The sequence below is a fragment of the Syngnathus floridae genome, chromosome 8 (genome assembly GCF_059516105.1).
Source record: "Syngnathus floridae isolate MCC-2025c chromosome 8, RoL_Sflo_1.0, whole genome shotgun sequence".
NCBI lineage: Eukaryota > Metazoa > Chordata > Actinopteri > Syngnathiformes > Syngnathidae > Syngnathus > Syngnathus floridae.
The window spans coordinates 1978706-2002297 of NC_142420.1; the positions used below are offsets into that span (position 1 = coordinate 1978706).

At 45.4% G+C, this 23592-nt stretch overlaps 4 protein-coding genes and 1 long non-coding RNA gene across 10 annotated transcripts; 4 read left to right on the forward strand and 1 right to left on the reverse strand.

Moving 5' to 3' along the window:
* The first annotated feature begins 564 nt into the window (after window positions 1–564).
* hao2 (hydroxyacid oxidase 2 (long chain)) lies at window positions 565–11744 on the forward strand. Of its 4 annotated transcripts, XM_088382395.1 has the most exons (13): window positions 565–668; window positions 1774–1837; window positions 4615–4779; window positions 5434–5511; window positions 8522–8678; window positions 9462–9522; window positions 9599–9751; window positions 9818–9969; window positions 10238–10527; window positions 10819–11037; window positions 11146–11304; window positions 11388–11457; window positions 11540–11744. In XM_088382395.1, the coding sequence occupies exons 6-13, from the start codon at window positions 9506–9508 to the stop codon at window positions 11593–11595; spliced, it is 1116 nt and encodes a 371-aa protein (XP_088238521.1). In that variant the 5' UTR covers window positions 565–668; window positions 1774–1837; window positions 4615–4779; window positions 5434–5511; window positions 8522–8678; window positions 9462–9505; the 3' UTR covers window positions 11596–11744. The 4 variants fall into 4 exon arrangements, with proteins under 4 accessions (XP_088238521.1, XP_088238520.1, XP_088238524.1 ...); XM_088382394.1 differs by lacking the exon at window positions 4615–4779; XM_088382398.1 differs by lacking the exon at window positions 4615–4779 and having other exon boundaries at window positions 10238–10521.
* On the reverse strand, window positions 10516–11595 carry LOC148393877 (uncharacterized). Its single transcript, XR_015859751.1, has 2 exons — window positions 11094–11595; window positions 10516–11033 (listed from the first exon to the last, which is right to left on the reverse strand). It is a non-coding gene; the product is annotated as an uncharacterized LOC148393877 (long non-coding RNA).
* Window positions 11745–11925: 181 nt separating the features above from the next.
* Window positions 11926–16966, forward strand: LOC148393878 (kelch-like protein 9). 2 transcript variants are annotated; one of them, XM_088382385.1, is made up of 11 exons: window positions 11926–12110; window positions 12584–12622; window positions 12695–12828; window positions 12914–13080; window positions 13153–13285; window positions 13361–13557; window positions 13636–13711; window positions 13799–14365; window positions 14439–14618; window positions 14792–14905; window positions 15988–16966. In XM_088382385.1, exons 2-11 carry the CDS (start codon window positions 12618–12620, stop codon window positions 16482–16484), a joined length of 2070 nt encoding a protein of 689 aa, XP_088238511.1. In that variant the 5' UTR covers window positions 11926–12110; window positions 12584–12617; the 3' UTR covers window positions 16485–16966. The 2 variants fall into 2 exon arrangements, with proteins under 2 accessions (XP_088238511.1, XP_088238512.1); XM_088382386.1 differs by having other exon boundaries at window positions 12698–12828.
* Window positions 16967–17115: 149 nt separating this feature from the next.
* Window positions 17116–18831, forward strand: hsd3b1 (hydroxy-delta-5-steroid dehydrogenase, 3 beta- and steroid delta-isomerase 1). Its single transcript, XM_088382393.1, has 3 exons — window positions 17116–17383; window positions 17480–17644; window positions 17871–18831. Exons 1-3 carry the CDS (start codon window positions 17230–17232, stop codon window positions 18677–18679), a joined length of 1128 nt encoding a protein of 375 aa, XP_088238519.1. The 5' UTR covers window positions 17116–17229; the 3' UTR covers window positions 18680–18831.
* Window positions 18832–19516: 685 nt separating this feature from the next.
* Window positions 19517–23538, forward strand: pla1a (phospholipase A1 member A). 2 transcript variants are annotated; one of them, XM_088382391.1, is made up of 11 exons: window positions 19517–19851; window positions 20116–20323; window positions 20403–20580; window positions 20680–20788; window positions 20858–20959; window positions 21056–21148; window positions 21389–21571; window positions 21657–21746; window positions 22139–22244; window positions 22534–22689; window positions 23028–23538. In XM_088382391.1, the coding sequence occupies exons 1-11, from the start codon at window positions 19788–19790 to the stop codon at window positions 23110–23112; spliced, it is 1374 nt and encodes a 457-aa protein (XP_088238517.1). In that variant the 5' UTR covers window positions 19517–19787; the 3' UTR covers window positions 23113–23538. The 2 variants fall into 2 exon arrangements, with proteins under 2 accessions (XP_088238517.1, XP_088238518.1); XM_088382392.1 differs by having other exon boundaries at window positions 19523–19851; window positions 21407–21571.
* The last annotated feature ends 54 nt before the right edge of the window (window positions 23539–23592 follow it).

Genomic DNA, 23592 nt, shown 5'->3' on the forward strand with positions numbered 1-23592 from the left:
GCAGATTGTTAGCTTTTGGGTTTTACAATTAGGTTATGTCATCTGCAGGAATTGGGTCACATGGTGTCACTGTCTGGAAGGACTCCAATAAGTAACCCAATGTTTGATTATCTGGAAAGCATTTGCTCTTCCTGATCCAAGTTCTGGAGAAGTCCGAGACTGTACAGGCTGGCTTTAGCTGGACAGTTTGGCCTTCGCGGTGTGAATTAATTGAATTTCATGCAAGGTTACAAGTCGTCATTAATACTGTTGCATTTGGGCCAATTTCAATTGTTGACTTTTTGTTTGTATAACTGAATTCCTTTTTTAAAACTCATTGCATTTGGACTGTATGAATATTACAGTACATTAATTATGTTATGAAGAATGTGAGTGCATGTTACACTACTGAAGTGTCACATTTGTATAAACAAAATTGAGTAATTTCTATCATGGTAATTTTTTTTCTCCATTTGTACTGCTACTCACATTTAATACAATGCGAAAATTGTCAAGAATATTTTCTTTGTGATTAAAGAAAAATTATGAGAAGCCGTTGATTGAATTGTTCCGGGTCGTGACCCTTAATGAGGCGGGAATCGGTTGACGTGACGTCACTCAACGCAACCTGACGATGGAGTCCACGAATGGCGTACTTAATTGTTTCGGCTTTCTACCTGCTTATCCTGGTCAGTGGAATCTTGATTAAGTACAACTACCTCTGTTCTGAAGTTATACTTCAATATGTGAATATCTATGAAGCGTTGAAGTTGTATCGCTCACTTTAACGTATGAAATGTTCATGGAAAGTTCGTTGCAATTATCGCTCATGCCTGTGTCGGGCTGAAATCTATTTTAAGATTTGGACAAGTCACCTTTAATCTTTGTCATCACTTGCCCATGAGAAGCCAAAACATTCAACCCACTGCACTTTTGTAATTCTGAGTAATCCAGCTAGAAATCCCAGTTTGAAGCAATTCTCTGGGAATTGAGCGTTGTGGCTTGACATGGCGATGAAAACACATTTTTGTGTTTAAATGGGCCTTTTTTTTTTTTAACCAGCGAGGTCATTTTCCAACAGATTGAATCACACAGGATGGTGTTGTCTAGAACAATAGTGGAAATCACAGCCAGGGGAAAAAAAAAATGCTTTGGAAGAGCTTCTGACTGTCAACATTGAATGCCACAAGTGTTGTCCTATTTTTCATGTCTTTTGTCCTCCGAAAAGCACTGCGGTTGAATTTCACGACGTCAACAAAATCCGGAAAACATAACTTGTTTGTTTCTTGTTTTTTAATGTTTGGTCACAGAAAAAAAAGATATATATTTGTGTCCCCTCGTACAGATTTCCGTGTAATTTTCTATATTTTCACAGTGCCCTGGCAAACAATAGTTAACAAGGTTACACTCAATTATTAATGACAAATTATGTTGCAACCATAATAGAATTGTCAGAGGTTGAATTATTTCTGTCCTTTTCAAATAAGTGTGAATGGATAATCTTGAGAAATTTGGGCAGAGCCGGTTACATTTTATGCTGATGTGGAGAAATCAAGAAATACGTGCATTACACAACGCGCATAAAAAGTCATCATGAGAAAGTTTAGACGCGGGACGAAAGAGGTCACAGCTGCAAAAATCTCTCGACATTTGCAACACTTATTCATCCAAAACGGGACTCGCTATCTCGGGGCCTCTGTAAATCTCACTGTGTTCTTCCCACTGTGATGCAGATTCATGAACTACATGCACTATTTAATTGCCCAAACTTGACATATTATTGTGTCTTCTCAGGGGGTTCATTTCTGGCTTGCGAAATACAACTTTGCAGTCTTGCGTTAACGGAGAGGGAGTACATGTAAGTAATGTTGCCAAGTTACACATTTTGACCGGAAGTACAGCAAATGACCCCTATGTTCCTGGTTTCAAGATGACACAGTCTTCTCATTCGGCTACTTTTTTCCTTTTCCTCAAATTTTCACTAAGCAATAAGTCACCGGTGTTATTGCCATGGTAACCGCCACTGTTTATCTCCGTGTAAAAGTGTAATAGTCAGCATTTAAAAATGCTCATCTGTATTATTCTTTGAACTATTTTCATTTTTTTTTTTGCTTCAAAGTGACTGCCCCTTTATCAATGACGAAAATGTCTGAACCCAAAACCATATGAGGCCTTTTGCAGAGCAAACAAACGAAACCATATGTGCATATCTAGAGCTTCAAAGAATAATACACAGATGTAAGCCGCGTTTAATTGAAAAAGCCCTTCAGTAGACTAAGCAGCAACGTTCTCCAAGCAAACAACTTTTCAATTCTTGAGAGTACACTCTGGTCCTTTTAAAAAAAAAAAAAAAAAATATGACTCCAGTTTGGTTACTTAAAAATGCATCTGCACTTTACTCATTTGCTCCCAATTCCCATTGCTCACCCTGACACGACCAGAAACAAACCGACCGATGATGTCATCACCGCCACATTCTGGTTTATGCTCTGATGACAGGTCACGAATCTATTCGGATGTTGAGCTCCGCGGTGTTCCGAAGATGTGGGGGGGTGACTTTCCCTGTTGTGTCGCCAACAGAACCTTGTGTCCAACAGTGGGAATGGATCAATGGAATGTGTTGTTTGTGCCACATCTGCCCTGAAGTTACATCGCGCACTTGAGGTTGTGACGTTGGATTATGTGGCAACATGTTTTGCTGTTGGCAACTGCAATCATACTGATTAAACACGGGTGTCAAACTCAAGGCCCCTGGGCCAGATTTGGCCCGCTACATTTCGGGACCTCGTGTTTGTTTCTTGCTATCTGTAGCAAAAATGGCAAATTGGCTTCGTTTTTAATAACGCCGCAGTTAGACTAAGCCGAGTTTACATTTTAAGGTCACGTGCATGAATTTACTAATTCAGCAAATCTGTTCGCAGACTGTGTGAAATATAGTTTTTTCCTGCTCGTTGTAGCAAATGAAGGGATTTAGGATGCCACATTTTGGCAGCTTGAGAAATGCGTGTTGACGGCTCAATAGGCAAACGTGGTCTTGGGCTTACAAAGAGACGCACAGACTAGACAATGTGTTGTCCTCTGTCTGACTCGCAAGTATTCATCGTGCTCATTTGCACTTGTATGTGTGCCCAAGGGAACAACATCACAAAAATAGCTGAGCTATCTTCTGTCTGGCCCTGTAAAAACTGAGCCAGACCTTCTCTTGGAGCAAATTTTTTAAAATTTATTTCTTGAGATAGCTATTTGTTCCCAAAAGATTAAAATAATCATCATTCAGATGTGAGGCTAATATTTGGATTTATTGCATCTTAATAGTCAATTAGATTCTATATATCGCCAATCTTTCACTGCAAAAGAGTATAAATCTTTTGCTTGCTTGCTTGTTTTGATTCAAATTGGGGTTTCCATGGTTACCCCATTACACATCTAAGGAACTCTCGAGTCATGATTTAAAATGACAGAGCAAAGGCTAGGAGGGAGAAAGACGGCAGACCTTTTTCCACATCACGCGCACAACTATTCAGTTGGCTCCTTTTAACATCAAAATAGGAACATGTTGGAGAGGGTGGCGCTTCTATCTTCGTACAAGACATTCATCCAATCACAGATGCCCAAAACAGCCGCTTTGGTATGAATGAACGCCAAAGTAGGTCCCCATGTCAACACGTTCAACTTTTCCCAAACAAGTAAACAAAGTGCTAAACAGTCAGAATGGTTCAGAAAAAAAGGGAAACCGTTGCAGGGAGTGTAAGGAAACGCTACTCGGAAAAATCTTCTCAAATTGTGTAAGCGGGCTCCGTGCACGTAAGCAAGAGACGCACCACGACTCCATCTTAGTCGCCTTCCTCTTTATTAGACGTCAATGCGTGAGCAAAAAAATAAATAAAAAGCTGAATCCTAGCAAATCTGGGCTTACAAAAATGGAGGTTCCTCTGTCCAGAAATCATTTTGAAAGTACATGAGTTTAATTGGGGAAAAGCAGTTTTGCTTTGGTGCACAGTGTGGATGGAGAAGAACCTCTCTGTTGGTTACGTCAGAACCTGCATGAGTCATTCCATTTTTGAGTGGAAACAGGAGAACGACACACACACACACATTCAAACAGCTGAATGGAGTCACTTCGGTAGCGAACCTTAGCAACTGGTTCTCATTTATGTCGTGATTTTTACGGCCGACTGTACCTTCGCTGACCCGATTTTGAGCCTGTGCGTTCCGTTTACGTAATATATGATGGAGGGGAGAAATAAAGGCAAAGGATTGTGTTTCATCCGGCATCATTGAATGCACAGTGGCAGGTGTCTGAGGAGAGAAAATGTCCGATGAAAGAATGGAAGTGCATCGAAAGGTTGAGGAGACGAGGGAAATTCGTTATTGGTTGTCCTTGAACCGGCTGAGCGGTCGGGATTCCAATGCGCTTAAGTCTTTGTCGGGGGTTGCGTTTCCTGCCCCGTGACAGCGATGACGCCACTGTGTGTGGGTCAACAAAGGGTCTGTGTGTCTTTCATATATTTGGGGGGAGGAGGTTACAAGATTAGAAGCTACCTGGCCAGTGACCCAACACTGATAAATCAGGTTAGTTCTTTTGATGCAGTGCAGTGACCTGCCTCCAAATGTCTTCTTTTTTTTTTTTCCCAGTGCAGACTGTTCCACTCAAAGCATCCAGGCGGCTCATTGCAAAGCCACCCGATTAAAATTTCGACGGAAAAACCATGAATGCGTCAGTGAAAAAAAATTCAAAGTTTGACACGCTACAGGAAGAGATGTTGACAATTCTAACAAAATGGATTAGAATAAAAAAAGGTACGTAAAATGAATAGAAAGTGGTCCCTTTAGCAGCCCAAGATAAACACAAGCCATGACTCAGCAAAAAAAAAAAAAAATCATGGAGTTGTGTGTCAAATTACCAAAGTCTCGGTGATTAAAAGAGTGATTCACCACTTTGCAAGCCGCTCTGTTCGACTGCTCCGCTTTTCCCACCATAGATGGATATCGTCCTCAGCACTTGGACGGGCCAGGCCGGGCTGGGCTGTCTGCCTGCCCCCCGGCCTCTCCAACATTATCAAATTGTTTTGTGAAACAACACGTATCCGCTGTAAAATGAGCCTTATTCCAAACAAACTATTGCTAGCAGCAACGATTTATCTCACACACACACATTTGCCGTCCAACGCGCTAATCAAAATATTATTTTCTCAATAACAGTTGCATATGCTTTATTTAGCCGTACAGGCTCGTCATGACGATGCAGAAAGTTTCCAACGCGCTGTTGTGTAACTAATTGGAAATTGTAAACGCCGGTCCTGGCTTCCAACGAAATCAAATAAACGTCCGGACGAGCCGCTGAGATCATCTCGTTATCCCGAATCGACTCAAGAGTGGAAACACAAATATGAGCATCTGTTGAGTGCATTGCTGGTTGCTCCATTTTGTCACATCCACTTTGTTTTTTTCCAGGTAGGTGTGGGAACCACGAGAGGACCAAATATATGGCAAAAACATTGCGCAAAATGGATCAACTGAACCTGAGAGCAGGTTTCCATCTTGTTTTACATTTTGCTAATGAAGATGACCAAGTTAATAGGTCAGTCAATTTAATTCGATGGCTTGCAAAGAAACTCGTGGTCTTCTCAATAAAGGGCCTAAAAGTAGCGGCAGGACTCATTTGTCTTGCCTTATCTGGCTTTTTCATTCTCCCCCATCCTCCGGGCTCCCCTTTGCCCTCTCTCGCTCTCTATCTCTCGTGTAAACAAACAAAATGGAACGTTTCCGCAGCCCAGACATGATGTCCGCTGAAAGTGATTCATGCACCACAATTAATAACTGCGGCTCTGGTTGGAGTATTTACAGTTTGCTAAGTTAAAATGAAAAAAAAAGAATAAACGTGTGTGTGTGTTTATGTAGTGTTGCATTGGTTTACATGAAGAAGAAACAGCAAATTTGCTGTAATTGCACCAAATGAGGATAAATGACTTGAAATCCTCACCGGATTCCATCTTCAGATAGAAGCTGGCAGATGATTTTAAAAAAAAAAAAAAAAAAATCAAATCAATAAACGTATAATCATGCAATGTATAATCTCAAATGTTTGTTTTTAGGGTGCAAAACAACTCGTGCTTGCAAAAAGCCGCCATTTTTTTAAAATCCGGTTTTACAAACTCGGATTGTCATAAAGCAATGTTTGTGGCTTACCAAAGTAAAAAAAAAAAAAAAAAGATTGGGCTTTCCCATTTTGACCATACAGGAAGTTTGCCAGACACTCTGTATCACACACTCTCACATAAACACACACTTATCCATCTTATGCCACATTATCCTCTGCTCTCACCTTCTACGTCGCTACTCTCATTTCATATCACGCTCTCATATTAGACCCTCAAATTTCATTTTAGCAATGAAGCAAATATCTGTAGCCATGTCAGTGTAGTCCAACTTGAAGTCCGAATGTGGGATTTAGCTTGAGCAAGTCATGGTTCATTTGTGACGTGAAAGCTTTTATGAATCACGGGCCAGCAATAACAAACCAAAGACTGTGTTGCCTTAAACACTCCGATCCCAGTGTGGGTCACCACGGGGTGTGTGTGTTAGAGGGGGGGTTCTCTAACACTAACTTGAGTTCTTATTTGGAGAGCCGAAGAAAATGGCTTTTATTCAAAAAATACTTCCTGTGTTAGAAGAAATGTCTTCAGAGGGAATTAAAGACAAATCAGTCCCATGTCTGTGGTTATGATCCATTTTGCTCGGGAGCGCTAAAAATACAAAATTGGTCGGATGCTCCCAATTTTTAGCTGAAGGAGGATTTTAATTCAAAGCAAGGAAATGAGTAGTAGCGCTCGAGCTCTCTGTCATTAGCACACGCCGAACCTTCTTCGGTAGATCTTTCATGGTTAGCCAGTCAGTTCCGTGCGGTTAAGTTGTTTTTTTCAAACAAATATTTACTGGCAGTATGACATTTTGAGGTCCGCACATAGCGTGAAACACGATTAGAATAGTTTTGGATTTGTTGTTAAGTTTTTATTTTGGTTTGACTTTTTAATTTTAAATTTACTTGGGTTTAATTAGAGCAATATTGTTAGTGTTTATTGTTTTGAAAGTGTGTCATTTAAGATGAGATTTTACTAGCTTTTGTATTAGTTCTTTAATATTTGGAGTTACAGTCGTGTAATATTAAAAGAAATATGTTTGGTATTGTTCAGCATTCAAAACAGTAATGTTTTGGCGCCATCTGGTGGCATTTTGGTGTCAAAGTGTGTTGGAGTGAATTGAGGAGTTTTATTTGGACATGTTGCTTTTGATACCATCCTGTGACTTTTCTAGGCAATTACAAACAATTTGGGGCATGTCAGTTACTCACATTTTCTATAACCCACCACGACTTTTTTTTCCCGATACAAATATTTTCTATAATTGTCTTTTCTGGGGTTAGCATGTTTACAAGTTGCATAAAGGTTCGCCATAGGAACAGATCCCCGTAAACTGAGGACTCCCTCTTGTGATTTCACCGGGTTACTTCCTCGCCATAAAGCACATAAAGGCAAAACGAACACATTTTCCAAAATCACTGCGTAGCAATGAACAGATCAGCGTGACGCATCAAACTGCAAGTCAGATAAGGAGCCCTGCAGGAAGTCGGGCAAACAAATCACCCCCCCCCCCTCATTTGACCTTGCGAGGGAATGGCAGCTGTTTTACAATGACTTCATAACCGTGGAAAGCCACTATTTGTCATGTCTGCATGTGTTCTACCCACCACAGTGGATTTCTGGCTGGTGAGTCACAGAAAACGGAGACTGCAAAGTCAGTCAGATGCATAACCCCCAGAGTCCCCAAGGCCAAAATCCACCCCCTTGATCTACTCATTCACACGGGCAGACATGTAGCGGGAAAGACCTCACATTAAAAATGTCTGATGAGTTCTGATAGTCATGCCTGCAAAGTGCGTGTGACTCTCAGTGGGCAATTTAATATTCTCATTTATAGGATTTTTTTTTTTAAGCTCACAAGTGAGTTTTACTACTTTTGATGTGAGTCTGCTTACAAATCAAATGACTAATTTCAAAATTGAAACGCAGGTTAGGTAGACTTGCTGTGGCATCCTCTACATATGCTTTGACATTATTTTTTCAGACTCGCTGTGTCAGAACGTGCGAACGGGACAGCCTAGTGGTTGTTGTGGCAACAGGTTATTAAATGACGTCAACCAAAAGCCAGTCGTGTGATTATAAGCGGCACTGAATCATCACGTCTGACTTGGAAAAGTATAGAGGAAGCGGGACGAGATGAAGAGAGCGACGACCGGGGTGCTCTCACCAAAGATTCCGACATTGTTCATGTCCCATCAGAGCACCATGGAAACTGCACACGCAAACATTCAGGTCAAGGTTGATGAGTTGACCACATGGCCTGCCAACCATCAAATAAGAAACCAAATGTATTTTACGTTTAAAATAAATAAATCACACATTTGAGATGAATCGTATTTTATGGTCATCCAAAGTGCTGTCCAGTCATACTCCAACAGAAATGCGCTCTTACTGTTTTCCAGGACAAAAAAAGGAGGCCCACGCATGGCTGATGAGGGGTAGGGGGGAGGAGCTTCCCACTGTGATGAAGCGGGGGACCGAGGGGGGCCTGCCCTCTGACACAACCTGGTCACATGAGAGCGGAAGCGCCGAAGGCCGCCGACAGCACAACAGGCTAAGGTAAGACTTTCTCATTTTGGAATTTCATTCACCTCAGTGCTGACAGCGGCCAGGTTTACTTTCACACTATATGTTGTTACGGTAAAAAGACAATTACACGGTGAAAAGGAAAAAGAAACAACAGTAGTAAAGGCAGCTTGTTTGTAACACACTGAAGTATTCTAGAAGTTGACCTGGACAATGTGCTGTCACCAAGCGGCCATTCAGCACCTGACGGGACACCTTTTACGGCCCTCTCGCTCTCTCTCTCTCACACACATACGCGTGTGTGCTGCCACAGGAAGACTGGATTTACGAAACATTAGCTGGGTTTAAGTAAGTCAGGTATGATTGACAGGAACAAATACATTGGGAGTTTTTCGAAATTAATCAAAGAAGAGAACGTCAATGCCGTTGTCGGTGGAAGACAGCAAAAACATCTGGAGTTGTGCGCGGCCCAGAGGACTATTTGTTACGGTAACGTGTTGTGCTTCTTACTTCTGCCATGACAAATACACCATTTTACAAACATCGAATGAAAACTAAACTGAAACAAAGAATTTTCCTCTAAAACCAATAAAAAGTATTCTAAATATTAATTCAAATTAGCTGAATTAGGGGGAAAAAAATCAAAATATCAACTATAATGACAAATCCCAAACTATAACTCTGTTCATAATATTGGGTTTTTTGTTTTTTTTTCCATTTTTTTAAATAGAGTTACAAAGAGGTGATGAGACTTGTACTATGGGTTAAGAAATGATGCTCAGTTGTGTTTTTTTTTTTTTTGTCTCTTGTTGGCAGGTTATGACCCTGTCAGGCGGGTTGAAGTTGTGCCGAAAGAGAGAATGAGCATTTGCAACCGGTGAGTGAACAACTTTTTAAAATCGTCTCTCATCATACGATGTCACGGAGAGGGGGTCGTTGCTAATGTCCCACAGAGAGGGGGGTCAGTGTGCCGAGATGGCCATGGTATGCCTGACAGACTTTGAGGAATATGCCAAGGAGCACCTGTCCAAGGCCACGTGGGACTACTATGCCGCCGGAGCCGACGAGTGCTGCACCCGAGACGACAACCTGCTGGCCTACAAGCGGTACCAAGTCCTTGAGCTACATCCTGTCGGGTGGCTTTCTTCTTCACGTTCTCCCTTGATGTCCAGGATCCGCCTGAGACCTCGCATCCTACGCGACGTGTCTGTGAGTGACACCAAGACTACAGTGCAGGGTATGGAGATCAGCTTCCCGGTGGGCATCGCCCCAACCGCCTTCCATTGTCTGGCGTGGCACGAGGGTGAGATGGCCACAGCAAGAGGTGGGTTGTTGCGCAACACGACTGTGGCCTTGCATTATAGGAATATCCCTATGGACTTTCAATTCCCACCGCTAGATGGCAGCATTTTATTGCATTTACTTCATTTGTCAAGTGGCCTGGGTTTTGAATGCTTTTTGCTTGTTTGGTAGCAATACATAAACACTTGAGAGCCTAATTAGGGTTGATTAGTAGTAGCTAGTTTGGTTAGTACCAGTCTAAAGAGTAATAAACATTGTTTTTTTGCCCCCCCCCCCCTCTCGTTACACAGCCACCGAGGCGCTAAACACATGTTACATCACCAGCACGTACTCCACTTGCTCAGTAGAGGAGATCGTGGCGGCGGCGCCCAACGGCTACCGCTGGTTCCAGCTCTACGTGTATCGCGACCGCAAGCTGTCGGAGCAGATCGTGCACCGAGTGGAGGCGCTGGGCTTCAAGGCCCTGGTGCTGACCGTCGACGTGCCCTACACGGGCAAGCGGCGCAACGACATCCGCAACCAGTTCAAGCTGCCGCCGCATCTCAAGGTCAAGAACTTTGACGGTGTCTTTCAGGTAAATGTACGTTTGAGCCATGTTTTCTCAGCAACACAAAGAAAATCTCACATTGGCAATTGAAGTAAAACAAACATACAAACAACAAAATATTTGGCAATTATTTTGGCACAGGCTAACAAGGAACACAATAAATGCTAACATTGAAGCTAGCACAAATTATCCAGTCTAGGCTAAGGCCTATTACTACTTCTCATAAGGATAAATGCGCATGCACATCGCGCCACAACAAACAACAGCACCCAAAAAAGTCCATTTGACAAATGTTGGACTAAAAACGGAACCCACACCCATCAGGAGACGGCGGGCCCGGAGGAGTACGGGATCCCAGCCAACACTTTGGACCCGTCTATTAGCTGGAAGGACATCTACTGGCTGCAGTCCATCACGCGGCTGCCGATCATCATCAAGGGCATCCTGACCAAGGAGGATGCCGAGCTGGCGGTGGAACACGGCGTCCAGGGCATCATCGTGTCCAACCACGGCGGGAGACAGCTGGATGGCGGCCCGGCCTCGGTAAATTTCATTCATCATTGTCTGTCTGCTATTATTATTCATTCGTCTCATCTCACCTGGTTTCACATCATAAATTGCGCCATCAAGGGTCTCTGTTGTCATCGATAGATAGACGCCCTATCTGAGATCGTGGACACGGTGCAGGGCCGCATCGAGATCTACCTGGACGGCGGCATCCGCACGGGGAGCGATGTGCTGAAAGCGCTGGCCTTGGGCGCCAAGTGCGTGTTCATCGGACGCCCGGCAGTGTGGGGCCTCGCGTACAAGGTACACTCGCTCAGCGTGTGTCCGTCCGTCAATGCTGTCAAATTCCTTTCCGCTGAAGATAGATTTTTATTTTATATATTCAGGGGGAGGAAGGAGTGAGGGAGGTGCTGCAGATTCTAAACGACGAGTTCCGACTGTCGATGGCTCTATCGGGTGAGTGCGACCGGTCGGCGTGACGATGACGACGGCGAAGGTGTTTCTTCCGTTGTGAAATGCTGCCATTTTGTCATCGCAGGTTGTCGCAATGTGGCGGAAATCAACCGGAACCTCATCCAGTTCTCCAAACTGTGAGCGACCTGCCAAAGGCAGGGAGACATTTTTAACGAAGCCAAAACTTGTTTTTACTGTTTCCAACACAAAAGGGAGGAAAATCAAAGTGTACACTGAAGCTTTGCACACAAAACATGCTCTTTGTGTTTTAATAAATGATGACAAAGTGATGACATTCCATTTCTTAGTCGTGGTCCATCCAGAGTGAGAAACCATTGAGAAAATGCTCGTTTGTCGACAAACTAAATGAGGAGAAGGTCTTTTTTTTTTTACTTGTCGTTACTTTGTTTCAGTCTCATTGGCAGCCGGTGAAATGCAAGTTTAGACGACAGCGTAGAGCGTGGTCTCAAAAGAGAAGTAACACAGGAAGTGATTCGAGTCTCATCGAGTTTGCGTCGAAGGGCTCTTTGACGAGATACGTGCCACGCTCGCTACCGAGTGGCTGACATTTGGTTGCTGGCAGCACTTTTTCCCAACAGCGTCAGGCTGGAGGGAGGAGGTCTAGGCTCGGCTCTCCTCAGAAGGATTTCGACCAGGTAAGCCAAAGCAAATTTTCACGTGATGAAATCAAGAGTTTGGTGACGCTTCCTCCTTGCTCGCAATGAGGAAAGAGGAAGCGAGATTGCTCAAGTTTACAGGATGAGGTTTTGCACTCAACACGTTGAAAATGGAAAAAGGCAACAAAGTAAACTCTCTTGTTAAAATTCGAAGATTTGCTGGTGCAATTCATTTGAAGAGGCAAATTTAGCATTGGTGGAATTGGGCCTGAAACAACCTTTTCAAACCACAACTGCCATGTACGCTCCATTTTTTCAAAGTGCTGTCCCAAGGGTGCTTACAGGAATTCACAATCAAAATTGCTTCGTCAAACCCAAAATTAAATTTCAGCCACAAGTCCTTTCGACTTTTTTTTTTCTTTCATCGGTCAGTGAAAGTGAAACTGGAGGACCTGATGTCATTTCATGCATGGGTAATGAGAGTGACTGTGGTCTTCCCTGCGTCTGTTTAGGAAGCCTCAGCAGTCCAGTAACGACGGCAACAACATGCGGTAAGGGTGAAATCAAATTTTGAGAAAGCATTTTGTAGAGCACTAGAACATCAAAACGTGTCTCCTCCATAGCAGAGTCGGAGACGACAGCGGACCAGGGAGGCTGAGTCGGCACTTTTCCCGCTTGAGCGGGAGGCGTCTTTCCAGGGCGGCAGGTCAACACGACCGATCTCCTGCGCCGGTACGGGAGCATCCAGCCCAACACGGTGAGCGCTCACCACCGAGGTCCCGGAAGAACAATAAAGAAAACATTTCGATTGAATGACCTTGTTCTCTGTTTGGTTGTACTAGATCCTGTCCCGCCTCCAGCGCCAGTTCCGCCCCAAGTTCCGGTTCCTCTTGCCCCGGTCCAGAAAACGCCTCCCAAACGGCCAGATAAAGCGACCAAGCCCAAACTGCCCCCTCGACCGCTTTCCAAGGTGTTCAGTAGTGCTGAACACGGCTCAGCTGTGTTACAGGTACGAGCCGAGACTCCAGTTTTGAGCCTCGACTGGACATCTATCATTGCCTGTTTCTTTTTTTCTCGACAGGGTTTGAATGTTTTCCGCTCAAGTGACACTCTGTGCGATGTGTTGCTGGTTCCCGGAGACAGTGAAGAAACTTTTCCGGCACACAGAGTCATCATGGCCTCGTCCAGCGACTACTTCAAGGCCATGTTCACGGGTACGTACGTCACGCAATTGTCTTAAATGAGGCCACGATGGATGAAGACCTCACGTTGTCTTGGATCCCGTTCAGGGGGTATGCGCGAGATGGATATGCGCGAGATCAAGCTGCATGGTGTCACCAAGTTGGGACTGAAGAACATTTTAGACTTCATCTACACGTCCAAAGTCAACCTGGACATGGGAAACCTCCAGGACACCCTAGAGGCTGCTAATTTCTTGCAGGTTATGCCGGTGCTGACCTTCTGCAACCAGCTTCTGAGCAGAGAGGTGAGCTTGGGGCTAATCAAATTCGGGGAGGTGATGATTGGAGAATCAACCGCTCCCCTGTGCTTCCTAATGATCCAGATCACGGTTGATAATTGCTTGGAGGTGGAGAACATCGCATCAGGCTTGCACCTGGAGGATCTCCAGAAGAACATTGGTAAGTTAAGAGTTGTTATGGTCGAAGGGTTTGGCTTGGTGCTGTGAAGGCCAAACGTGGACCAAAACGCTTTTTTTTTTCTGGTAGCTCAGTTTGTGAGCCACAACCTGTCGGCCCTGGTGGAGTGCGGTCACTACCTGCAACTCTCCGAGAAAACCATCACGGGAGCCCTGGCCAGCAACTCACTGAACGGCTTCTCGGAAATGGAGCTCTACCACATCGCCAAGGGCTGGTTGGCTCACGACTTTGCCGTGCGCCGCCATTCCATCTACGCCTTGATGCGTCACGTCCGCTTCCCCCTGATGAGCCCCTCCGAGTTGATCCTGATCTCGCACCAAGACGGCGACGGGGCCGACGACAGCGACTCCCTGATGCGCTCCGAGCCGTCCTGCGTCAACCTCCTGCTGGAGGCCAGCAACTACCAGATGATGCCTTTTATGCAGCCGGGCCTCCAGAGCGAGCGCACGCAGATCCGCTCGGACGCCACCCACATCGTGGCGCTGGGCGGCGTCATGCGGCAGCAACTGGTGGTCAGTCGGGAGTTACGAATGTACGACGACAAGGCGGCTCGTTGGAGAGCCCTCAAGCCCATGGAGGTGCCATGCTACCAGCACGGCGTGGCCCTTCTGGGCGGCTTCCTTTTCATCGTCGGAGGTGGGAGCGTCCAAATATCTCTTCAATCAAACATGGGAGCCTTTTTCCCATCTCACGCCATTCGTCTTCTCAGGTCAGAGTACTTACGACACCAAGGGGAAGACGGCCATCGATAGCGCCTACCGCTACGACCCGCGCTTCAACGTGTGGCTTCAGATCGCGTCGCTCAACGAGAAGAGAACCTTCTTCCACCTCAGCGCGCTGAAGGGGAAACTCTACGCCATTGGTGGCAGGAATGCGACGGGGGAGATTGGTGAGAACTTCATTTTGCTCCAGGGTAGTCGCAAAGCGTTCTGGGAATCCGAGTAATGAATCCTTGACGCGATTAAATTGAAGTAAGACTTACTACGATTTCCTAAGTTTGTTAACGCCAGCTAACTTCCACCAGCTAAGTTGACGCTAAAGAACGTTCTACTCAAATTTCAGACTCGGTGGAGTGCTACAACCTGAAGACAAACGAGTGGACCTTTGTGAGCAGCATGGCCGAGTCTCACTACGGCCATGCCGGGACGGTCCATGGCGACATGTTGTACATCTCAGGTATGTGACGCCGATGAAATGTTACCTTGCAAAAATGAAGCATAGCAGACAAGACTACGCAGGAAATGAGTCAAATGTGGTCTCGGATGTGCGTTCAACAACAAAACATCTGCACGCATAGCAAACTTTTTTTTTTATACACAAGCTGTATCACAAAACACAGATTGGCTAATCATTTCATACTTAATTAGGTAATTTGGGTGAAACAAGATTTTGATCTAACTAACCCTGACAAATGGAGATTTAGTCATGAGCTGAAATGACTTTTTCTGAGGAAGCGTTTGTTCATTTTTCTCATTTTTGTTTGCCTAATACACCGTGGAAAGAAATGGAACTTGCACTCAAGTGACTGTTGATCACAGGCTTTGCGCTGGCCTTGGCTACTCGTCCTCACCGAAAAAAAGGCCTTCTTGTCTGAAAATAAACAAACGGCACATTCAAGGCTGAGGGTGGGAGGTTGGGCGGCTGAATCAAAGCAGAACGAGCCCACATTAAAAAAAAAACTTTTCCTGAAGGGAATTTCTTTGAAACCCTCCTGTTGTGTGACGGATCACATTGACCTACTTTACCGTTGAAAAGGCGACAATCATTTCATATTCATAGTATTTGTTTGAGTAAAGAATAAAATACATATATATTTTGGGATAATGAAAATGTATTTGCATTGGTTTTGCACCATTCAGTAGTCACAAAGACGCCAAACATCGTGATCATAAGTAAGTTCCTCCTTTGAGAAGTCGCACAAGGGCACTGGAGTTGACCTTTTCTCACCAACCGCTTCCTGTTGCGGCGGTAACTTGTCACGGCGGAGGCACCTGGCCTCGGCCCGCCACAGGAAGCGGATGTCTCATGATAGCGCTCAACAGTGACATGGTCAAAGTTGTTGCTAAGTACAAGCAATTAAAATTGCACTATGGGAAATGTACAAAAGTAAAACTGCTAAGAGCATGAGCAAAACAAAGCATCCGAAATGATAACAAGAGGGGGGAAAAAAAATCTTGATTTTAAATGTGTGTCCTTGCTGATAAGGTAGAGGTGCAAATCAGGTAAGGATCATATTGAGCTCCTGTGATCTCACCCAGGCGGCATCACCCACGACGCCTTCCAGAAGGAGCTGTGGTGCTACGACCCAGCGACGGACGCGTGGACCCGGCGGGCTGACATGACGGAGCTGCGGGGCCTCCACTGCATGTGCACGGTGGGCGATCGGCTCTTCGTCATGGGCGGCAACCACTTCCGGGGCACCACCGACTACGACGACGTGTTGGGCTGCGAGTACTACAGCCCCGCCGACAACTGCTGGACGGTGGTGGCGCCCATGCCGCGGGGCCAGAGCGACGTGGGCGTCACCGTCCTCCAGGGCCGCATCTACGTGGTGGGCGGCTACTCGTGGAACAGCCGCTGCATGGTGGACATCGTGCAACGCTACGACCCCGAGACCGACGCCTGGGACCGCGTCTTCGACATCTTGGAGCCTCTGGGTGGCATTCGAGCCTGCACCATGACCGTCCATCTCCCTGAAGGCTCGGTGGACGAAGCTCACATCCAGGAAGGACCCTTACCCGCGGGCGAAAACTGAAATTCGCTAGCAATCGAGCAAAATCTCTTGGACTTGTTTTTCTTTGAAAGACTCCAGAAATGGCCACTTCAAAACAAAATGGCAGCCCCCGCTCATTTTGTGATTTCTATTTTTATATATAAAACATGACGCTTTTGACGTGATACTATATTTTTAAAATATTTACATTTTAAGATTTTTTTTTCATGGAGCTAGGTATTTTTTCCACAGCTTACACACGCACACACACAGAAATTCCATGAGATGAGTGTTCGTCCTTCAGCTTAAGATAAGAGTGCAGACATCTGACATGGACAAGGACTACTTTTATTATTTGTACTTAAAAAAAGAGACAGAAAGCATTTTAGAGGACGCAGCATCTGAATTACTGTCCAGATAAAGGGAAAAAAAGGCTTTTTCTTTGGATTTTTTTATTTTATTTTATGCTAATGCCGCAGAAGTTGACCAGTGACTGCAAAGTGTAATAAAAAAATACTACCAGAAAGATTTTGGGGGTTCTGAAAATGGTTTCCACGGAGGGTTTGAAGATAAAGTGAGGGTTTCAAAGTATAGGTTCAAAATATAGAAGTAGCACAGCTGAGTGTCATCAATTGATTTTTTTTTTCATCTCCAGATTCCTGTCTGCCACACTGAGCTCCGCCCCTCCCCTCCTTGTCCGTCCTCCACGTTGTTGGTCTTATAAAAAGCAGTCTCACCCCTGTCCTGCTGCTCCTTTTTTATTTTGTCTTTCTGTGAAGGATCTGCGATGACCCTGGACGGTGACGTGTGCGTGGTGACGGGAGCATGTGGCTTTCTAGGCAAGACGCTGATCAGGATGCTCTTGGAGCAGGAGAAAAAACTCTGCGAGATACGACTCCTTGACATCAACGTCAAACAGGAGCTGCTGCAAAGTCTGGAAGGTAAGAAAAATAAATCCTATTGCCTTTGGTTGGGGCAGGAATTAGGCCTACTCTGCCTCGGCGGGGGTCTAATCAACTTCATTTTCTGATTTTCAGAAAGTCGAAGCGACGTCAAACTGAGCGCATTTGAAGGCGACATAAGAGATGCCGAATTTGTGAGGAAAGCTTGTCGGGGAGCCACGCTGGTCTTCCACATCGCCGCAATCATCGATGTCATCGAGGCCATCGAGCCCAGCGAGATATATGGCATTAATGTCACAGGTGCGCTCACAAATGCTAATGTTGTGGGCTACAACTTGGCTCAGACCTTTTTCCTTACTGAAATGTTTTCCTAAGACAATGATATCGGCGAGTAGTCCAAAAACTTCAATCAGAGCCAACGGCAGTAGAGCCAAAACAGAATCCAAATTGGGCAACATGTGGGGTGTTTCAAATCTCTTTCAAACCAGTCCTTCCATCTGTCGCTTGGGTGTGGTTGTCATTCCAGGGACCCAGAACCTGCTGGAGGCCTGCGTCCAGGAGAACGTGGCCTCCTTCATCTACACCAGCACGGTGGAGGTGATGGGCCCCAACAAGGAAGGCGAGCCGGTGGTGAACGGCCACGAGGACATGGCCTACCGCAGCTCCCTCAAGACCGCATACAGCAAGACCAAGAAGGAGGCCGAGGACCTGACCCTGGGCTACAACGGCAAGTTGTTGCCCAATGGTGGGCGGCTGGCCACCTGCGCCCTGAGGCCCATGTACATCTTCGGCGAAGAGTGCCGCTTCCTGCTCAGTCACATGGCGGACGGCGTGCGCAACGGCGACGTGCTCTACCGGATGTCCCTGCCGGAGGCCAAGGTCAACCCGGTCTACGTGGGCAACGTGGCGACGGCCCACCTGCAGGCCGGCCGTAGCCTCCAGGACCCCGAGCGGCGGGCGCGCGTGGCCGGCAAGTTCTACTTCGTGTCCGACGACACGCCGCACGTAAGCTACTCTGACTTCAACTACGAGGTCATGTCGCCGTTGGGCTTCAGCATCCAGGACAAGATGATAGTGCCTCTGCGCCTGTTCTACGTGTTCTGCTTCCTGTGGGAGATGGCGTGCCTGATGCTGCGGCCCTTCCGCCGGGTGGTGCCGTCCGTCAACCGGCAGCTGCTGACCATGCTCAACACGCCCTTCAGCTTCTCCTACGACAAGGCCAAGCGCGAGTTGGGCTACGCGCCAAAGTACACCTGGCAGCAGGCACGCAGCAACACCACTCGCTGGCTGGCACAGCAGCTGCCCAAACAACGAGAGAAAGTATGGACCAAGTAAAATGCTACAGCTGTAATTTCAACATGACTGCCTTGGCGGTCTGACTTCAAATATAAAAGCGAGTAAGTGCCATTAGATAACCTCAAAGAAAGAATGTTATAAATGGAAAAATATTGACTTCAAACATTAAAAGAATGCAACCCAGAAAATGATACTCGACTCCCTAAACTGAGTTTTAAAACTTCCCAAAAGTAAGATGAGTTGAAAATCCTTAGCTAGTACACTAAGTTTAAAAAAAAGTCACACAACTCACTTGGTAGAATGCGTTTAAACAAAGAGTAAGATGAGTTTAAAAACACCCCCCAAACATAAAGTTAAAAAAACATCCATTATCTATACCGCTGATTGAGTACAAAAAACATTGATAAATTTTATTCACAAAAATATTTGACTTAACTTTCATTTTAACTTGTTATCTTTAGTCGTTTTAGTCACGCACACCCACACACCCAAGCCAGAGTCCATTGATCAGCAACAACCAGATCTTAAACACTTTCATTTACATGCAGCCTGAGGAAGAACAATAAACCTACACTAATCAACCTGGGCAGTCCCTGGTAATAGTATACATTTTCCACAAATTTGGGCAACCCATAGTATGTATAGTAACTATACCCAGGCCAGAAGTATCACATAAATTACTAAGTTATAGTAAATTGACCAACTCTGAAGCTTTTTATATTATTAATCATGTAAAATTATTTCATTCTAAGATCTAATGCTACGCCCTAATTTTCTTTAGTTGATCAAGTTTTTACACTGTCCGTTTAGTTTTAAGTTATCGCTTGCGTGGGTAGACATCTTGTTTGTTTACCAAGTGACGTTTCCTTAAACGACCTATCCGGGACGACTTTCTCCGAAAGCCAACAACCAATCACATTCGTGCCCACTTGCCCTCGGACGTGGGTTATGATGCATTCAAATTGTCACATATTGTGGTAAAACCGAAACTTGACGTGTTAGTGTAGTTCTTTATGGGGCGTTTCGTAGTTCATGGGTGCCCGTGGCCGGCTGTTGCGTGACGCTAAGCCGAAAGCCGATCACCCTGGGCCGGACACTGACTTCACTGAGCAGCTGATCACCGCTAAGCTCCCGTTAACTCCCGGAAATGTGCCCCGCGGCCAAAAGCGTCCTGCTGTTCTTGGGTCTTCTGCTGGTCCAAACGGTCCAAGGTAGGTGATATACCTTTATATCAATCATGTACAACACTAAGACTTAAGTCAATATTAACAGTAAGGGTAAGGTATTAAAAGGAAAATAAATGAGTAAATAAGCATAATCCCTCAAATAAATATAGTCAACTAGTAAACCATATATTATTGTACATATTAACCGGATTGAGGAGGAATCCCTTCCTAGCTGGGAAGCCATTCCGATATGTATTCAAGTTGTTGTTTCACTGCAATAATGCCAAACGACCTGGCATCATCATGGAGGATCGGAGGCCTGGGCGGACGAGTGCGCCGACGTGAGCAACACCACATGGCAGCAGTACCGCCAGCAGAGGCAGCAGCGAGCGCAGCCGCGGGTTCGCTTCCTGCTTATGACCAGAGAGCGCCTGGGCTGTGCGCGCACCTTCCTCCAGATGCCAGGAAGCGCTTTTAACACCACGCGGCCCACTAAAGTCATCGTGCACGGGTACAGGTGAGAAGCCACGCCCTGCGCTGCATCTGCACCTCAGTTACACGCAGACCAAAAATCCCAGCGTCTGTCGTATGCGCAGAGCACTGGGCAGCAAACCCTCGTGGGTTTTGGATCTGGCAGAGTCACTTCTTGCCGTGGAGGACGTTAACGTGCTGATGGCGGACTGGGTGCACACCGCCTCATTCGCCTACAACCTGGTGGTGGACAACTACAAGGAGGTGGCCCTGCAGATTTCCGTCCTCATCAATCGGCTGCAGGTTGCCAACAACTCGACATCACAATTCTTTTCTTGTGATTTATGATCAGCTTCGCATAGCATTTTATTTTTTTCCCTAATTGCTGACTATCCTAATCAGAAAGTCGGATGCAAGCTGGAGTCGTTCCACTTCATCGGCGTCAGTTTAGGTGCACACGTGGCCGGATTTGTGGGAACGCTTTTTGATGGCAAGATTGGACGAATCACAGGTGAACCCTCGACGAGTATTCATTTGATTTGGATTGCGATCCAGAACATTTGCTGTTGTTTCTCTCCAGCTTTGGACCCTGCCGGTCCCATGTTTAAGGGCGCCGACACCTTTGACCGTCTGGACCCATCCGACGCACAGTTTGTGGACGCCATACACACTGACTCAGACTGTAAGGTCATATTTGCACCAAAATACCTAAAAATTAATCTTAAGATTTCATTTTCTTGTACGGTGTTTTTTTTTTTGTTTTGTTTTAACCTATCAGACTTTGGCATCTCCATCCCGGTCGGCCACGTGGACTTTTTCCTGAACGGTGGAAACGACCAGACGGGATGCGCACGATCCCGGTTTGCCACTGGTGAGTTCTGACCCTATACTAAATATAGACAATACACAAAAAAAAAAAATCATCAAATCTTGTGAAAGGTACAAAAAAAATTTTGATCTGAAGTGCCAAGACTGCTTTTTGGCATTGGACCATTCCAATTTTTGGCTCACCTTTCTAACGTTTGCATCCTTATGAAGTAAACCACGCCATTTTTTGGCACTCTCAATAGCACCTGTTTGAATCCTACCACTTTTCGTGTGGATTTGTCAGTTTTGGGCTTCCTTCCAGTGTACGGCTACGTGATTTGTGACCACATGAGGGCGCTGCACGTGTACATGAGCTCTCTGAATACTTCGTGCCGGCTCATCGGCATCCCCTGTGACAGCTACCAAAACTTCCTGCAGGGTCGATGCCTCCACTGCAACGCCTTCCAGGGAACGTGCCCCACCATCGGTCAGTGATCAAATCTTCAAGCTTTATTTTAATGTCAATTGGCACCAATTTGGTCTTTAATGGCAGCTTATTATGTGTCTTTCAGGTTTGTCCGAAAAGTGCGGCATCACCTCATCTCCCCTCCCCAGCGAGCAGAAGCTGTTCCTGCTCACCACGTCTCTGCCGCCTTTCTGCGGTAAGAATGCATCAATTTTGTGTACATTGCGAATGTTGAGCGGAGCTCGTACCCTTCCTGATGAGCGTCCTCATGTGGATAGAAAAGTAAAACCAACGTACGAACGGTCTCCTAATTGCGGCACAAACATCAAAGACAAAGCCAGCGGGGAAACGTCGTTAGTCAGCAGAAACAAGCTAATGAGCTCCTTTGCTGCGTGTGAGTGACCCTGCACACGCAAAGGAGAAGTCAATCACGTGCTTTCCAACAAGAACATTTCAAAGTCAGTAAAGCCAACCTAAAAACAAGGAGCAATGTGGAAAATGGGACTTTTTTTTTAGCAGGCCTCCTACAATTTTCAGCACCACCCGATGTGACTGATCTTAATGTCATCTGTCATGCATGCGCTGCAGCTCATCACATCCTTCTCGTGTTGGAAGCGTCTGCTCTCGCTAAAAGCGCAGAAGTGGAAGTGACGCTGACCACCGGAGAACTGAAGACACAACGACGACTCCGGCTGTGGGTACCGCCGCCGAACCCTGTCTATCATCCTACAGTTTGATTGAATTCAAGACAAAAATCACGTTTTCCTGACACCTATAATGTGTGGTGTACCAGCATTACCACTTGTACAAACCTTGAACTAGACTGGAACAGCCATCACCTCATAAAATATCTGAATCAAGGTCCATGGCATGTTTTTCTTAGCCTGACAGTCATCACTTACTTCCTTATTGGCCATCTGCAATGGTGACATCCTTGGGGGAGGTAATAACTGTCCGTAGTGATGAATGAATTTGCGTTTTAGTCAAACAGACGCGACGATGTACCGGATGATGATGGCTCACCCGGTGGTGCTGTGTGAGATCCACTCCATCACCCTGAAAAACACGGGCGCTCGCTTCTACCGCCAGAATGATATCCACCTCAAGTCCATCTGTTTGTCTCAGATTGCCGCACCCAAGTACGTATAGAAAGAAATGCATTATAAACACGATTTTGTTTTTTGTTTTTTTTAGGCTTTACTGTAATGTGCATGCCAGGCCACAAGGTGGAGATGTTTTCCAAAGCTTTTGTTTCAGCTAGAAAGAGATGGTTGAATTGTTCAGATAATGTTTTTCAAAGTGTTCCAAGGCAACAATTAAAATCATTTGTTGCTGGGCAGGATTCAGAATTGTTTGTGGAGAAGAAATATTTTGCCAGCCAGAATGACATTTTTTAATCCATTTAAAATTGACTGGAGTGTCACTTGTTGCTAGACCGAATTTGAAGACAAATCTTTTTTTTCTGTTTTGTCATCAGGCGCGAGGATCCACTGTGCGTGAACAACATCAACATCCGACGAGGAGCTCCATGGTCACATGACTTTGTGCAGGTGTGCAGATAGCTCTGACACCAACTTTCGAGACCAAACGAGGAAAAATGGGAGAGGGACAATGGAGCGTTGCGACGAAATGGAGACTGTGGAGTAGGCACAAATAAGCATGTTTTTTTTTTTTTTTTTTTTTGTTATTTCTAAATTCTAGCTATGACTCAAATCAATGAACGGTGATCCGTCAATTGTTATGAGAGGAATAACTAAACCAAAGCCAAATAGACACAGTGAAGTAGGCCAAGTTAGCAAGTGCGTTTATTGTTGTCATTTTACACACACGTAAAATAGGCTTAAAAATAGCAGCTAAGAATAGCCTGTACATGAATCATTCCAGAAAGTAGATAGTCCCAAAACATTTTCACTGCACTCTGCACAGAAGCTTTATGGAGAAATGTTGGCCCCCTGTGGTAATAAATCAACTGCAATTGGACAATTTCACATTAGAATGGTGGATGTTCAATATTAAGAACAACAACAAAAAATGCTAATGGT

Bases quoted from the DNA above. Each gene is read 5' to 3' on its own strand.
- pla1a (XM_088382391.1), top strand. From the start codon at position 19,788: ATGTGCCCCGCGGCCAAAAGCGTCCTGCTGTTCTTGGGTCTTCTGCTG. The intron at 20,789-20,857 runs GTGAACCCTCGA...GTTTCTCTCCAG, and splicing joins CAAGATTGGACGAATCACAG to CTTTGGACCCTGCCGGTCCC. The intron at 22,245-22,533 runs GTGGGTACCGCC...TTTGCGTTTTAG, and splicing joins ACACAACGACGACTCCGGCT to TCAAACAGACGCGACGATGT.
- hsd3b1 (XM_088382393.1), top strand. From the start codon at position 17,230: ATGACCCTGGACGGTGACGTGTGCGTGGTGACGGGAGCATGTGGCTTT. The intron at 17,384-17,479 runs GTAAGAAAAATA...TCTGATTTTCAG, and splicing joins GCTGCTGCAAAGTCTGGAAG to AAAGTCGAAGCGACGTCAAA. The intron at 17,645-17,870 runs GTGCGCTCACAA...TTGTCATTCCAG, and splicing joins ATATGGCATTAATGTCACAG to GGACCCAGAACCTGCTGGAG.
- LOC148393878 (XM_088382385.1), top strand. The intron at 13,081-13,152 runs GTACGAGCCGAG...TTTTCTCGACAG, and splicing joins ACGGCTCAGCTGTGTTACAG to GGTTTGAATGTTTTCCGCTC. The intron at 13,558-13,635 runs GTGAGCTTGGGG...CTAATGATCCAG, and splicing joins ACCAGCTTCTGAGCAGAGAG to ATCACGGTTGATAATTGCTT.
- hao2 (XM_088382395.1), top strand. The intron at 9,970-10,237 runs GTGGGTTGTTGC...CTCGTTACACAG, and splicing joins TGAGATGGCCACAGCAAGAG to CCACCGAGGCGCTAAACACA. The intron at 11,458-11,539 runs GTGAGTGCGACC...TTGTCATCGCAG, and splicing joins ACTGTCGATGGCTCTATCGG to GTTGTCGCAATGTGGCGGAA.